Consider the following 14,950-nt stretch of genomic DNA (forward strand, 5'->3'; position numbering starts at 1 on the left):
CTAGATGATCCACTTCCTTTACTGCTTGCTAGGAGAGCAAACCGTGCACCTCACGGAGGCACACCCAGCTTCATTGCGTTATCCTATGATGCCCCCTAACTCCCATCCAACCCTCAATCCATAGTCCTTTCAAAGACTCCCCCTCATGTCAATGATGCCAGCCAATCCAAGCACTCATTGCGGTCCTTCAGCTTCACATAGGTTTCTAAATCCTTTCCAAACCATCTCTCAATGTCAAATATTCTTACTGTAACATCAAGGTCTGATAGCCTTACCTCGGTACCTCATGGAGATGTCACCAAGAAAAGCTCTTCTGAGACGACCACTTGTGCTGATGTTGACTGTCTCCTCTAAATCCTAATCGGAGTCGTCCTTTTGATTTGTCTCCTTTCTGCAGTCCTTTGCAAAATGTCCTAGCTGATACCAGTAGCAGCACTTTTTTAAATGTTTTTTTTTTCCTTCGTAGTCTCAACATCAGAAGTGTACCATCCTTCTCAGATTTGACAACCTTCTTCTTGTTGGGCTTGCTTGTTGCCTTTGTCGTTGTCCTTGCCATATAATGCCTTTTCACTAGATCCGTCATATTTGCTTTCTTTCTACACAAGCAAAGGCACTAGTTCCTCGAAAATTGCCGATCGTTGCCTTGCAATCATTGTTGCAACAAAATTGTTGTAGCTCCTGGGAAGCATGTCAAGCAAAAGTCTAACCATCCTCGTCAAATCCGTTGCCTGACCAACTACTAACTTTGTTCTTGGCCACCTTCATCTCATGTGACCCTGTGCTACATCCCCCTCTTCCATAGTCATGGCCTACAGCTCCGTCTCGACATCTAAAATCCTGCATTGTTATTCACCTCATACATATTCTTTACTATGGTCCACGTAGCAAAGTAAGTATCCTCCAACTGAATGTGTGGGGGCAATGCATTGAATCCACAGTAGTGCCAATAATAATGGCTAGGGCCTCCACATCACGCCCCACCCAGTCTTTCACTGCTACGAGATCTACCGGTACCGTCACCGCCGTGTAGTCACACTAGCTTGAGTCATGGTCCCCAATGGCATTAGCTCCACTCCCATCGTAATCTCCCAAGTTGATCTCAGCACCACGTGGCTCTGGACCTTCATCCTCCATAAAGGGTAATCTGACCCATCCAAGTTGCCCATTTCCCCAAAGTTTGGAATAGGATATCTTGTGGCCATGATAATGAACTAAAATGACAGAATTTTCGCACACATGCCTTAATCGGAGTCACCCTCCTTGCAAGGGCATTGGTCCTTCAAATGTAGAAGCTGATTCCCAAAGCTTGAGTCAAGATCGTCCTCTCCCAAGGTCCTTGCCTTCGAGCTCCTACCACTTGTGAACTTCCGTCAAGGCTCTAATGCCATGTAAGAGAGCACAACAAAGGGTATGCACAACGGAAGCATAGTTATAGAGCCCAGGAACTCACATTGAGGTGGTATATTCAAATTCAAAACCTCATTCCTTAATGTTTGCTATGCATAGATGAGCAAACAATAATTAGACAATGCTCAAAAGAGATGTAAAACCAGCAAAATATATTTATGTCCAATGTGGACACAATACAAAATCTATGTCCGATGTCTAACCCTCTATCAACAGAGTACTGACTAGATGTGGACCCCTAAACATACACGAACTTATTCTCCTACATCCTCGGCACTTCCCAAACACTTGGCCTACATGCTCTCCTAGAGCTTTACTTGGGCTCGTGAGTGTGCTCCGGCAGCATCTTGTAAGGCAGTGCTTGCTATGGAACCTTGACCTACTTCCTGCTCTAAATCAGCTAATCTTCCTATTTGGTCATATAGCTGGATCCACTATCCTAGAACTAATCTTCCTATTTGGTTGTATAGTCCCTCCCTCCCTCCCTCCCTCTCTCTCTCTCTCTCTCTCTCTCTCTCTCTCTCTCTCTCTCTCTCTCTCTCTCATGGCCCTCGAATATCCTGGGAACCATCTTGCACTAGAAGGCAAAGAAAGACCAATAATTCAGTTGTACAAGAGAAAACCCCTACACTAAAGCCATATAGCCATATATGTAGATACATCAATAGCAAGCTCCAATTTACTCCCAAGCTAGGATAATAACATAAGGACGAGAATCCATGCACAAATGCTCTAGAACCTTAATTATCACATGCATAGCCTAGATTGATGCCATGGAACACCACTTATATCATCAGCGCCCAGATAAAGGTGCATGTTACATGTAAATAATACGTCAACTTTAGCTGAAATTTATCACAGACCAACATGCTAAGTTTCTAGTACCTATTCAAAGTGGAGGGAAGTTGAAACCATGAAACAAGGCACTCACATATTCACAAGTTGGGAACAATAGTAGCCATAAAAAAAGCTAGCCCTACAAGACAAACTGCATCTATATAATTGTAAAATGCTGAATGCAGAGAAGATGATGAAATCACCTTAGGCTACGAAGTAGCAACAACACTGTTTCCCGTATATGGTGGTGTTCTTGTATATTTTGACTAAATCACTATCACAGTGCTTACTATAAAGCTTTAGCAAGCACTTTTTAGACTTTTTCTTGAAGTTAAGACTTTTCTCCTCAATAGGCAATTTAAATAAAACCTTTACAGACAATCAAGTAGCATGTCACCAATTGATATTTCTCGCAAGAAAAAAGGAGAGTCTTTATCAGATTGACTATGGTCAAAGAAAACTGACGTTGGTTCACTAGAATAAGTTTTACTACTTTTGCTTTGCATTGGTAACAAAGAACTATAGGGACGCCCACAAGGGACTAGGATTAGTCCAAGAACTAGGAATGCATGCATTTCACTAACCTTTAATGGGTTGAAGTGTTGGAATTTGTTTGTGCCATGTGTAGGACCTAAGAAAGTGCAAAAAGGACCCAAGAGTGGGGAGTAAAAAGCAGGTCCCACAAGGCTCAAAAAGTAAAGACAAGGGGACGCCTCATTAAAAGGAGGGCCCACAAGATTTAAAGGTGCCCAAAAGCTCCAAAGCACCAGATTTAGAAGGAAAAATACTAAAAGCTTGGCTTTTTGTAAAATTAGCTTTTAGAAAGCAGTCTATAAAAGAAAGGCCCCATGCCTCCCAGATTCATTCAAGAGTTGTACTCAGCTTCATGTTCTTTTCAGAGCCAATTGTACAAAGTATTATTCTATTGCAATAAAGACCTTCGGGGGGGTCCAGCCCTTATTTCTAGGCCCTAGTGTTGCGCGTGCTGCGTCTCCTTCTTCTCTCCCTCTGTTCTATCGCAAACAATCTTTGAGATAAGTGCTGCAATTCTAATTTTCAGATTTCAGTTTGTGTTCTTTAGTTGCCATCGCAAAGTTCTTGTGAAATATTGCAAAATATTGTGTGGAAGTAGCAATCTCTGTTCTTTCTCTCCCGCTCTCAATTCGTTTTGATTCCCAGAAGAAATCTGTTGCTGCTCCTCATCAAATGAAGCTATTGCATGCTGTTTTTCCCTGTTATCTATGAAATTCAAAATCTATCTTGGTGATTATCTGCTGCGAATCGAAGATCCAAGCTGCGTTTCTATCAGCAGTCATTCGTTTTTAGGGTTTCAAAGCTGAATATAGATTCGTTTTAGGGTTTTTGGTCTGGTTTCAGTGGTATCAAAGCATAGGATTTTCACTTTCCTTGGTGGAAACGGTCCAAGGCTAGCACACAGCAGTGAATCAAGGTGAAGCGCACCTGTTTTGTATCAGTTAAAGTGCTGGAGGGTGAGGCGCACCGATTGTGACCTGATTCTTGCTCGAGAAGGTGGGGCGCTCCTATTTGTGACCTAATACACATCCAGGAAGGTGGGGCGCTCCTGTTTGTGGACTAATACACATCTAGGAAGGTGAGGCACTCGTATTTGGAGGCTAGGAGCTAAGGCGCATCTTTCAAGAGGCACAAATCCGTATTGGCCAGACTTGTCTTCTCCCTCTATCGCCCTGTCTCTTCGGTTGTTTCCTTCTCTTCTCTGTGATCTATCAAGTGGGAAACACATTCATCCTGTCACCATCCTTGGTTGCGTGCTTCCAATCTCAATCTCTTGTTCAGAATTCTCACAACCAAAAGCACTTGCTTTCACCAAAAGCATCTGCTTCTCCCAAAAAAAAGCATCCCCTTTTCACAAAAAGCAACCGCTTTTTGTTCATCCTGTCGCCATCCTTGGTGATGTGCTTCCAATCTCTTGCTCAGAATTCTCACAGCCAAAAGCACTTGCTTTCACCAAAAGCATCTGCTTCTCCCCAAAAAAAGCATCCCCTTTTCACAAAAAGCAACCACTTTTTGTGCACACGCGGCTTTCTTTTCTCCAAAGCGACGTTTTAAAAAAAAGCAACGGAAAGCAGTAAAAAGTTATGGATGATGAGATGATCAAGTATCCGATCCTTTATGGCGGAATTCCATGGGTCTTTATTGACCAAGAATTGCCTTTCAAGTTATATTATCTCAGTCCCAGAGGAGTTTCAATTATGATATTCAGTTTTGTTGTTTTCTAGGTATGGAGCATGACATGCTCAAGTACCAGCCCTCTATATGGCAGCATTTTATGGTCATTATTGACCCAGTATTTTCTCCAGGATTCTATTATTCAATAGTTTCCATTGGGATTTGTTTATACAAGAACTCTATGGTTTCTCATGGATTATTAAGGCCAAAGCAAAGAATTTTACAGTTCATCTGATAGTTATATGTCCTTTTGGAAAGTTTAAGAACCCTCCAAGTTTATGTCTGACCAGCATGAGTATCGGTATGGAGATTATCACTTCATTCAAAAAGATTTGAGAGGATTCTCAAAGAAAGAGGATATGGAAAGATTTCAAGAAACCGTTTTATTAAGGCTAAGTATCTCCTCTATGTTGATAAAGTTTGCCTTATGAAGATCTAATCCTTGTATGGCAATACAAGGAGAAAAGTGGCCTTATGAAGTTTTCTTGAATTTGTTTCGGGAAGACACCTCTCATGAATGAGAAGTAATGAGTATGATATGCCCAAATATTGGCCATGTGATTTATTGCTTCCTTTTTATTCAGATTTAAAGATGGAGTTGCAACCAAAGAAGCTAAGGGGAATACAGAGCCCTTGGAAGAAGCAATCATTTCAAAACTATCTCTAGTCTGGCTTGAGAAGTAAAAGAAGAAGCAGTCAACTCCAAGTGAAAGGGGCATGGATTTGCCAAGAAAGGAGGACATTATAAGTATTGGATGGAAAACTCCTCTAAGTGTATCTACACACATTATGTTGCTTCTTAGAAACAAAGATGTCAAGAGCTGTCATTCCAAGAAATTCAAACCAAGAATATTGATATAATCGAGAATGGCACCAGATCGAAAGGAATCCGGTGGGTTGATAATAGAAAGAGGATTATTGCATAGCAATGGCATGGAAAATGCCTGGATGGAATAATCAATCCCAGAATCAAAAAGAAGGGCCTATGGCTGCCCAGTGCTCTTAAAGAGAAGGAAACGCCAAGAAAAGAAGGGCCTATAGCTGCCCAATGCTCTTAAAGAGCAAGAAATGCCAAGAAAAGCAAGAATCTCTGTGCTGAAAGCAAGTGTTTTAGATGCACAAAGAGGGGCGTGTGGCTGCCTAGTGCCCTAGAAGGCCAGTCGGCCAAAAGGAGCAGAGAATGCCACAAGACTGATCTAAGTCAATGATCAAAAATTACCAGATTCCAAGGTCCACTTTAGGTGGAAGAGATGGAGGAGACCCTCCAACAAGAACAGACTATGTACCACACAAAGAAGAAAAGCACCCAAAGGCAAGTTTATCTGCGGGTATCTTGCCTAGTACCAAAACTATTAGGCAATTGATGCAAAGAGAGGAGGTATCCCCAAGTTTAACACCTGTATCAAGAAGCTTTTCAGTTGAGGACAACTGATTAGAAGCCAAGGGGATGTCACCAATTGGTATTTCTCCCAAGAAATAAATAAGAATCTTTATCAGATTGACTATGGTCAAAGAAAACTGACTTTTGGTTCACTAAAATAAGTTTTACTACTTTTGCTTTGCATTGGTACAAGAGAACTGAGGGGACGCCCACAAGGGACTATGATTAGTCCAAGAACTAGGAATGCATGAATTTCGCTCACCTTTAATGGGTTAAAGTGTTGGAATTTGTTTGTGCCATGGGTAGGCCCTAAGAGAGTGCGAAAAGGACCCAAGAGTGGGAAGAAAAGTGTAAAAAGCAGGTAGGCTCAAAAAGTAAAGACAAGGGGGCGCCTCATTAAAAGGAGGGCCCACAAGATTAAAAGGCACCTAAAATCTCCATAGCACCAGATTTAGAAGGAAAAAGACTAAAAGCTTGGCTTTTTGTAAAAGTAGCTTTTAGAAAGCAGGCCCTAGCTTTTTGCTAGGCCTAGTCTATAAAAGAAAGGCCCCAAGCCTCCTAGATTCATTCAAAAGTTGTACTCAGCTTCATGCTCTTTTCAGAGCCAGTTGTACAAAGTATTATTCTATTGCAATAAAGACCTTCGGGGGGGTCCAGCCCTTATTTCTGGGCCCTAGTGTTGCACGTGTTGTGTCTCCTTCTTCTCTCCCTCTGTTCTATCACAAAGAATCTTTGAGATAAGTGCTGCAATTCTGATTTTCAGATTTCAGTTTGTGTTCTTTAGCTGCCATTGCAAGATTCTTGTGAAATATTGCAGAAATATTGTGTGTAAGTAGCAATCTCTGTTCTTTCTCTCCCTCTCTCTGATTCTAGAAGAAATCTGCTGCTGCTCCTCGTCAAGTGAAGCTAATGGATGCTGTTTTTCCCTGTTATCTATGTAATTTGAAATCTATCTTAGAATCGAAGATCCAGGCTGCGTTTGTACCAGCAGTGATTCGTTTTTAGGGTTTCAAAGCTGAATACAGATTTGTTTTAGGGTTTTTGGTCCAGTTTCATAGCCCAATCTAGATACTCACTTTAAGTCCAATCCAGAGTCACCAAAAACATTTCTATAAACAAATTTGAGGGGTTTCAAAGAGAACCCTTTCGAAAAACCTAGAGGAATTTCACCTAGAAATGCACATAATTGATATATGTATATAATAATATAATACAATATATAAAATATATAGGGGTGGAGAGGCAAGGAAGGAGAGGGATGAAGACGAAACCATGTAGGATGCAAGGAGGCAGCAGATATGAGTGGCAAAATGAGCCACATGGTATTTGTGGGGCTAGGGCAGATAGCCACCGTTTTGTGATTTGCATGGCCATTTCAACCGTTTGTAGGAATGTTTCATGTACTGCCAGAAACATATTTTGTGATGACTATGGTCAGATCTAAATACCAATCATCATTGTCAAAACTGGGTCACAACCTTCAATACACAGACCTTTTCAGACTCTTAAAGGTTTGCTACCAAAACAGAACAATGCATTCAAACTATGAATTCTTATTACTTGTTGATAAGCTGCTTGACTAGCATAGTATGCAGCCCACTGAGCCTCATAACTTTGCTGGGCAGTTGCGGTTGTTGAAGATCCTGTAGCTGCAGATCCAACTTGAGCAGTTCCAGCCTGTGCTTGTGTCTGTGCCTGCAACAGAAATTAACAGCTCCGTTACCCAAGCACGAAGTGCTAATAGCTTTTCTGGATGGCCGAAATAAAGTAAGGATAAAAAAGTATACTTGCTGCTGGTAATACGCAGAATATGCCTGTTGCTGTGCTCCATCCTGGACCGGTTGTACCCCTGTTGAAGCTGCTGCGACAGAAACTCCACTGAGGCTTTGCTGTTGAGTTTGTTGCTGCTGCTGCTGCTGCTCACTATAGCTTTGCTGTGTATAAGCAATCTGAGACTGTTGTGCTGCTTGTTGATATTGCTGAGCCGATGGTTGAGGAGTCTGGCTATAGCTCTGTGCCGTCTGCTGAGAATATTGAAGCTGCCCATATTGTGGGACATAGCCATATTGCTGTACGTTCAAATCCAATTCAGACAGAGTTTTATGACACACAGCCAAATGTTGAATGCGAAGCAGTACCTGACCCCCTCTGTTAGGGCCCTAATTCAAGATTTTTCAGCTTACAGTCTATAAAATGTGCACCAAACAATAGTGATGCCTGGTATACAATGAACAGGAAACAGCTAAATGTACAAAACTAGCAATAAAGCTGGAAATTTGATTGATAAAATCCACATTACCTGAGCTTGTTGAGTGGGTTGCTGATAATAAGCTTCATGCTGAGAGTACTGGTGAAGATTCTATTTTATGTTAGAAACATAAATTTCAACACACAAATGGCATCCCCCCTCCCCCAAAAAAAAAAAGCCACTGGTACATACTTGTATGGACTGCTCCGGCTGCTGCTGTTGTGTCGAGTAATACTGTGTGCTATAAGATTGTTGACTCTGTTGTGCTGGTGGCTGCTGTGTCACGGATTTACAAGGTCAGAAGGATTAGTACAAGAGATCAATGACAAACAATTCATAAGCAAAGAGCTCACACAACACTATACCCTCCACTACTTTCGTTGATGTCCCCTCATTAATAGCCAGCCCAGATGTGTTAGTTATAGCTGCTTTATGAGAACCCGTGAAGTAAAAAAGCTACTGCTTCTTCTGAAGAGGGGATGTGGCTTTTGTGACTTGTACAAAGACTCAGGTCACAATTGCACTGTGATGAAGTTTAAGGTTGCTTTATCAGAATGTTGGAAACAGGACAATTAAATTTTTGTAGTAATGGGGTGCTCTTGTGAGCTGTTCAAATTTGATCCCACGGCTGTTGTGATTACTGTTCTTCTGCTCGGCTTACTTTGAGAAAATATGAGGCTGTTTATTTTGTGGCTCCTGCATTTTGAGGATCCTATTACTATGCTTGATCCCTTTATCATTCATATACATTGGAGTTTGGTTGACTGATGTGCTCTTCATCATTTTAGCTTGCCTGTGTAATTGTTTAATTTTTCTGCTGTAAAATCAAAATTTCTAAATTTGTACGATTGGATATATTCTAGTTGTACAAAGGTATAAAAAGTCTTCGAACGACTGAAGTGTCTATGAGACTGAAAAAAACTGATACAATGTGCTGAAGGGGTGGAGCCTCCAAACGGGCATCAACACCGATATGATGAATACAAAAAGGGCCATGATCATTACGATACTGATACATAGAAGAGAACTCTGATGTCACTGCTATGCCTTGTCTAATTGTGTTTCCATAAAAGTCCCACTGAAAAATCTAGGAAACTGCAGAAACAAATTCATCTCAACCAACCTAGCTGTGTAAACAAATACATCTCTCAACTAGCCGAGCCTACACAGCCAAAGAATCAATTTTTGCAAATTGTAAAGCTCTTCCGGTATATATTTGCTGCTAATTGGGAAGATAAAGATTTAACAGACAGTGAAATCCCCACATGGGGCCCTTTGAGTCCGACATCAAAATCTTCAAAACTATGCTGAGAAGCAACAACAGCCTCAATAAATTGCTCATCCTGATGTGTAGGCTGCTCGGTGTATCCTAGAGCATAGGGGATTAAAACAAGACAGATATCATCCTCTGTTTATCGTGAGTGTCCCTTCAAATTTCGAACATTACAAACCTTAGAGTAAAGCGCAAAAGATTGTAACAAGGCAGTACCCATACCAGATCACACCCTTTCAGTCCCACACCAGAATTAAAAAATCTGGATAGGCATCAATACAATATTTCACCCCTATGACAGTTTGTTTTCTAGAGCAAGCACACAATGATCCCAAGTTATCACGTTAATAAGCTGAGCTCCACTATATTTAGAGTTGTGCCTAACCCTCTTGACAGGGATGTAGCACCTCTACAAACATATGAGCCCTTGCCTTGGACCACATCTCCTCAGCCACTGATCATGGGAGCTAGGCAGCCAGGTAGCAAGCATTGCATCTCATGAAGGTTGCATGTGACAATGCACATCTAGCAAAGTACATAAATTTGGTATTAAATAGAACGGTTATATGCTATGAATAAGTACATCAAAGAAATTTGGACCCTCCAAATCTTAGAGGCACAAGAACAGAAAAGAAGTAAACATATAGCATCACGGATTATTTGTTAAATAATTTTAAAAGGTTCAAGATATTGATGGATCTATAACTCTCCAACAAAGATCACATCCAAATAGCAAATAATCTGATTCAATAACCAAATGGAGTCCCTGAATCACATTACAACCATGGAACTTATAACAAGTTTTTTAGCCTGAGGCCATGCCTGGTATTGTGATTGCAGAGAGGCCGGCTGAGGGGTAGATTGCTGCTGATACGATTGCTGATAGCTATATACTGAATCGGGTTGCTTATACTGATCAGCACCAGTTGTTTGCTGCTGTTGGTAGTAAGTCTGTGATTCACCAACAATGATAAGCAAGCTAAGAGCCTTATCAAAACCTTCATATCTAACTACATTGAATAAAAATGGAAGCAATTTCCTTTCCAGCATCTCCAAACATGTTGTATTGGCATGCCATGAATACCTGTTGTGAGGCTTGTGGAAACCTCTGATATTGATCCATTGGCTGCATGTCAGTAGAGACTGGCCTCACTACCCCTTGCTTTGCAGCCTGGACAAGTAAGTATAGCGATATGAGATCAATAAAAACAGCAGAAAAGTGTATCACACCCTTGCATTCAAAAGAGAATTCACCTCAGCTCTGGCCTTTGCTTCCTCTTCACGTGCTTTAGCCTGGGCAGTGGCAACCTATAACAGAAGACTTATAGCATATGAAGGGTATGAAAAGGCAATGCAGTATCAAGTTTCAGATAGCTAGCATAATACAATATAAAGCAATCAACATATTACAGCAAACTGTCCAAACCTGAGCAATAGCAGACGGGGTGATAGAGACAGCTCCTGTAATAGAAAAGACACAATCAGATAGTGTACCACAAGCTTAAGAAGCATACCTGAAATTGCAATTAGCAAAGAGAGGCCACTGTGGCAATTTCACTACACAAGGTACCTTGTCCAAATGGCATCCTCTGCGCAAGGTTCCCTCCTACTGCCATGCCAGCGCGAGGAGCCATATTCCCCAGCAAAAGCGGTGCACGACCCACCATTCCTGAACCAGGGCCAACCATGCCTGTACCACCACTAAGAAGAGGAGAGACTGCACCACGATCAAGAGACCCTCTTCCGAATTGCTGTTTAGAAAAAAAGAGAACATACATAAAGATCAGAGGAGATACAAACTTTCTGCAACAAAGTGCTTTAAAACACACAAAATTTTCTAGCTATAGAGAACAGACACAGATATATTCTAAGACTACATACCAATCAATGAGAAGGCACTAAAAAAATATCAGAAGGTTTGCGAAGGAGAAGAACAATCTCACAAAGAAACCACTCCACACAAACAAGTTAAAAAGGTAACAATCACCTACCATGCCAATCCCCATACCCACCATGCCTGGTCGGGCTGGGCTCATGAATCGTGATGGCATAAGTGGCATAGGCGAGGGACCTCGTGACGAACCCTTGAGCATTCCAGGAACTAAAACGCCACACCATGCACAATAGAAATACAGACAACCAACATTCAAAACCTCGTCGATCTGTACCTTTCACAAAGATGAGGAAAAATACTTTACAGATACTCCAAAGTTAAAGAAAATTGCCTGATGAGAGTGGTCCTTTCCCAATAAAACCAAGAGCAGCCTGAGCTGCCTCACTCCCATAACGGAATTTGTATGACTACAGATGAGAAGAAGTCAAACGTTAGTTTACAAAACTCAGAGCAAATGAGCACCTCCGAATGTTTAGTGAGCACATTTACAAAGATAACATCAAACTAAGATATTACCTGTGCAGATTTAGAAGGATTTGCAAAACTGACACGTATGCTGGATCCTTCCAAAGCATAGCCGTCCAATGCTTGATGTGCTAACACCATAAAGAACAACAAAATCACTTACACTTTCATACCAGGTATAGCAAGAGAGTTTAAGTAGACAGAACACAGAATACAATGGTTCTTAATGGAGGCAATGTGCTAATGCCATAAAGAACAACAAAAATCACTTTTACTTTCATACCAGGTATAGCAAGACATTTTAAGTAGAAAGAACACAGAATACAATGGTTCTTAATGGAGGCAATGTAGTAAATATATCTAGATGAATCCTTGAGCATGCCCTAACTCATCCTCTAATAACACAACATAGTGCAGTTTCAATCTCATGATACTCACAAGGTTGAAAACCATAAACTCCATCACGCATAGCAAGGACTAGCTACTTTGGCATCCCCACTGATGTCATCAGCGCCCAACAGTGGGTGTAGACCATAGTATAAACATCACACATACAAATCGACACACCCACACATACTTGGGCATCCATTTATACGAAGTATTCGTACTGAGTTTCTGTCAGCACTCCGGAGGTGAAGGGCAGACTCAGCCAGACGAAAGCTAGCACTAAGGAGAAGGCTAATCAAAAAGTAGTCCAAAATCTCTTCATTCAAGCTACAACTACTTGTGAAGACTAAATGATTTCATTTTAGTCTCTCCCAGAAGAGCATCTAAATCTAGCTAATAGGGCAACACAATGTAGCAAAGCCAAAAGTGCCGTTTACTTATGTGGCTCCATTCAAAATTTTCAAGAAAGGTTATAAACATTGCAGAAGAATTTTTTAGCATTCGATGCCCTTGAATGAGATGATTGATTGTCCCCTTTCTTATAATAGACTTCGCACAAGACTCTGATTCACTGGCCTCGCCCTAAAATCCTGTACTGCACCCTTCAAACCTTGGACGTTTTTGCCCTCCTTTTTAAAACATAAGAAACAGGCATACCGTGCCTAGGGGTTGCCCAGGGTTTTTGACCTAGACATGGGTAACCCTTGGAAACATTCCTTTGTACATACTTTCCAGGTTACACCAGGGCAAGAACTTTACATTCATATGGTGCAATGGGATTTTGCTCCGAACTGGCAAATCACTGTTGCCAGAAATAAATGCACAAAAATGAAAATTTTGATCTTGCCGAACCAGTACTTGTTTACACCCATTTCCAATGTAGAAGCCCAAAACCTTGTTGAGAAAAAGTTCAAGAGTGCTTTCCATCCATTAGCAATTAACCATCCTTCCATATGTGTAGTCTGAAACAACTCTCTTAGCAAGGACTCACCCTTATCTGCACTTGTTGAATGAAAAAAATCAATGAAAGCAAATCCTCGATACTGCTGATTGATTCCAATAGCCACATGGCAGTCTCTGACCTTTCCATATTTCTCAAACAAAGATCTTAGGGACTGTTCAATCTGCCAAGGACCAAAAGTTTAAAAACCTAATATGACCCAAGCCCTGCCATTAAGGAAACAGAGACTGCACAAAAAAAGGCGACTTTACTTACATGCAAGCACTCCCTGGGTAATCTATCAATAAAAAGGACACTAGAAAACATATCTGCGACCTTCCGACAATCGGACCATTCTACCCTTAGCACACGGCCATCCATATTTATATTCCCCATTGTCATTTTGGCTGTAGATGCCTGTACACAAACATAAACATAATGTTAAATTGGATACTCGAATGATTAAGGAAGAAAGACAACACCAGATAGAGCAAAGGAGATACATAAATGACTCCCACACACAATTCTCTCACCTGTGACTTAAGGCTGTACTCAACAAAGCCATAACCCTTGCTGCGTCCTGCTGCATTGCGTAATACCTGGGCATATATCAACATAATTTTAAGCCATCCACATGCCAGAGAAAATATGAGATCTAGTACACTCAACAAAAGCTTACAAAAATCAGAATAAGCAAGCTTGTGAGTTGAAAACCCTTACAAAAGCACGTTCAATCTTCCCATGAGGTTCAAACATTTTTGTTAACAATGCATCATCAATATCAAGGGTTAAGTTTCCAATAAACAATAGCGAGTCTGGCCGAAAAGGCTCAACAATTAGAGTCCTGTCTCCCAATTTTGTACTGTTTAGTGCTTGACGGACTGTTGCCAGCAACTCTTCTGCATTCCCTGAATAGTTTTCATATCGTATAACTGCAGCATCATGCCTTTCGTTCTCAAATGAGATGGTTGCTATTTCGCCATACTTACTGAAAAGAGGCAACAGATCCTGCCACACCAAAAAAATGCCCTCCCAAAAGCTCAGGATATAATCAGCACTTCAAAAACCTTTGAAATTCTGTCCTTCAGCAACACACGTAAAACCAAATCTGCATGAAATTTACATAAACTTAGCTCAAATGTTTACGTATTTTGCCTGTCAAGCTTAAGCGGCATAATGTCTTACGTTTAAAAATCCTGAAGGAGAAGCCTAGCACTCTGGCCTCTTCATAGAAGACGTCATCTTAAGAGAGACAATCACCACATATGTATTTTCTATGTCTAACAAGTGCAAAACAACATATAAGCGAGACCACGAAGTCTCAAATTTGAGTCAAATTAGTGAACTATACAAATTCCAAAAATATAGTGAACTATACAAATTCCAAAAATATGATACAATCTACCCAATGTATTTTGATACATAATGTGCAATGTGCATGACTCGTGAAATGTAAGCTACATGCGTCTCACAATTAATCCACAAAAAGCTGCAAATGATTAGAAGATCAATTTTTACTTCAAAAGGATAATGTAACCTGCACGCTCGACAATGAAGGTGAAATGGATATGCACAGCCCCAGAAGTAGACTGACCAAAAGGCCCATGGCTTCTAGACACATGATCATCTCTCCATACCAGCTCTTCATTGCCTTGTTTCACTCTGTTTCTGTTTTCCTCCAGAGTCCAAGTTGCAAGGGTTACCATATGCTATATCTTATTGTACTGCATGGAATGTATGTTGTTTTTCCATACAGTACTCACAAATTGAATTGTCGAAAATTCTAACTTTTCTAATTTGACACCACAAATTGACGGCAGAGATCATATGCTCTCATGTAGACAATTATACTAGGATATGTGTACCCTTCCGCAAAGACATCGTGTTGTATTTCTCTATTTGCTATTCTC

At 40.9% G+C, this 14,950-nt stretch overlaps 1 protein-coding gene across 3 annotated transcripts in view; it reads right to left on the reverse strand.

Moving 5' to 3' along the window:
• LOC147895622 (uncharacterized) overlaps positions 1–14,950 on the reverse strand; it is a 43,254-nt gene that overhangs the window by 11,093 nt on the left and 17,211 nt on the right. The window contains exons 2-17 of one of the 3 annotated variants that reach the window (XM_087383771.1): positions 13,761–14,048; positions 13,574–13,639; positions 13,317–13,457; positions 13,092–13,224; positions 11,765–11,844; positions 11,580–11,655; positions 11,346–11,455; positions 10,925–11,105; positions 10,781–10,815; positions 10,609–10,662; positions 10,439–10,525; positions 10,177–10,305; positions 8,274–8,354; positions 8,133–8,180; positions 7,621–7,902; positions 7,394–7,528 (exon numbers count right to left, since the gene is read on the reverse strand). In XM_087383771.1, coding sequence (XP_087239897.1) covers positions 7,394–7,528; positions 7,621–7,902; positions 8,133–8,180; positions 8,274–8,354; positions 10,177–10,305; positions 10,439–10,525; positions 10,609–10,662; positions 10,781–10,815; positions 10,925–11,105; positions 11,346–11,455; positions 11,580–11,655; positions 11,765–11,844; positions 13,092–13,224; positions 13,317–13,457; positions 13,574–13,639; positions 13,761–14,048 — 1,926 coding nt within the window. Of the gene's footprint in view, positions 1–7,393; positions 7,529–7,620; positions 7,903–8,132; positions 8,181–8,273; positions 8,358–10,176; positions 10,306–10,438; positions 10,526–10,608; positions 10,663–10,780; positions 10,816–10,924; positions 11,106–11,345; positions 11,456–11,579; positions 11,656–11,764; positions 11,845–13,091; positions 13,225–13,316; positions 13,458–13,573; positions 13,640–13,760; positions 14,049–14,950 lie in introns of all 3 variants that reach the window. The other 2 variants (XM_087383773.1, XM_087383770.1) reach the window with 2 other exon arrangements.

This window comes from Dipteris shenzhenensis, chromosome 13 (assembly GCF_047967505.1).
Source record: "Dipteris shenzhenensis isolate YYH24624 ecotype China chromosome 13, Dip_SZ_1.0, whole genome shotgun sequence".
Lineage (NCBI taxonomy): Eukaryota > Viridiplantae > Streptophyta > Polypodiopsida > Gleicheniales > Dipteridaceae > Dipteris > Dipteris shenzhenensis.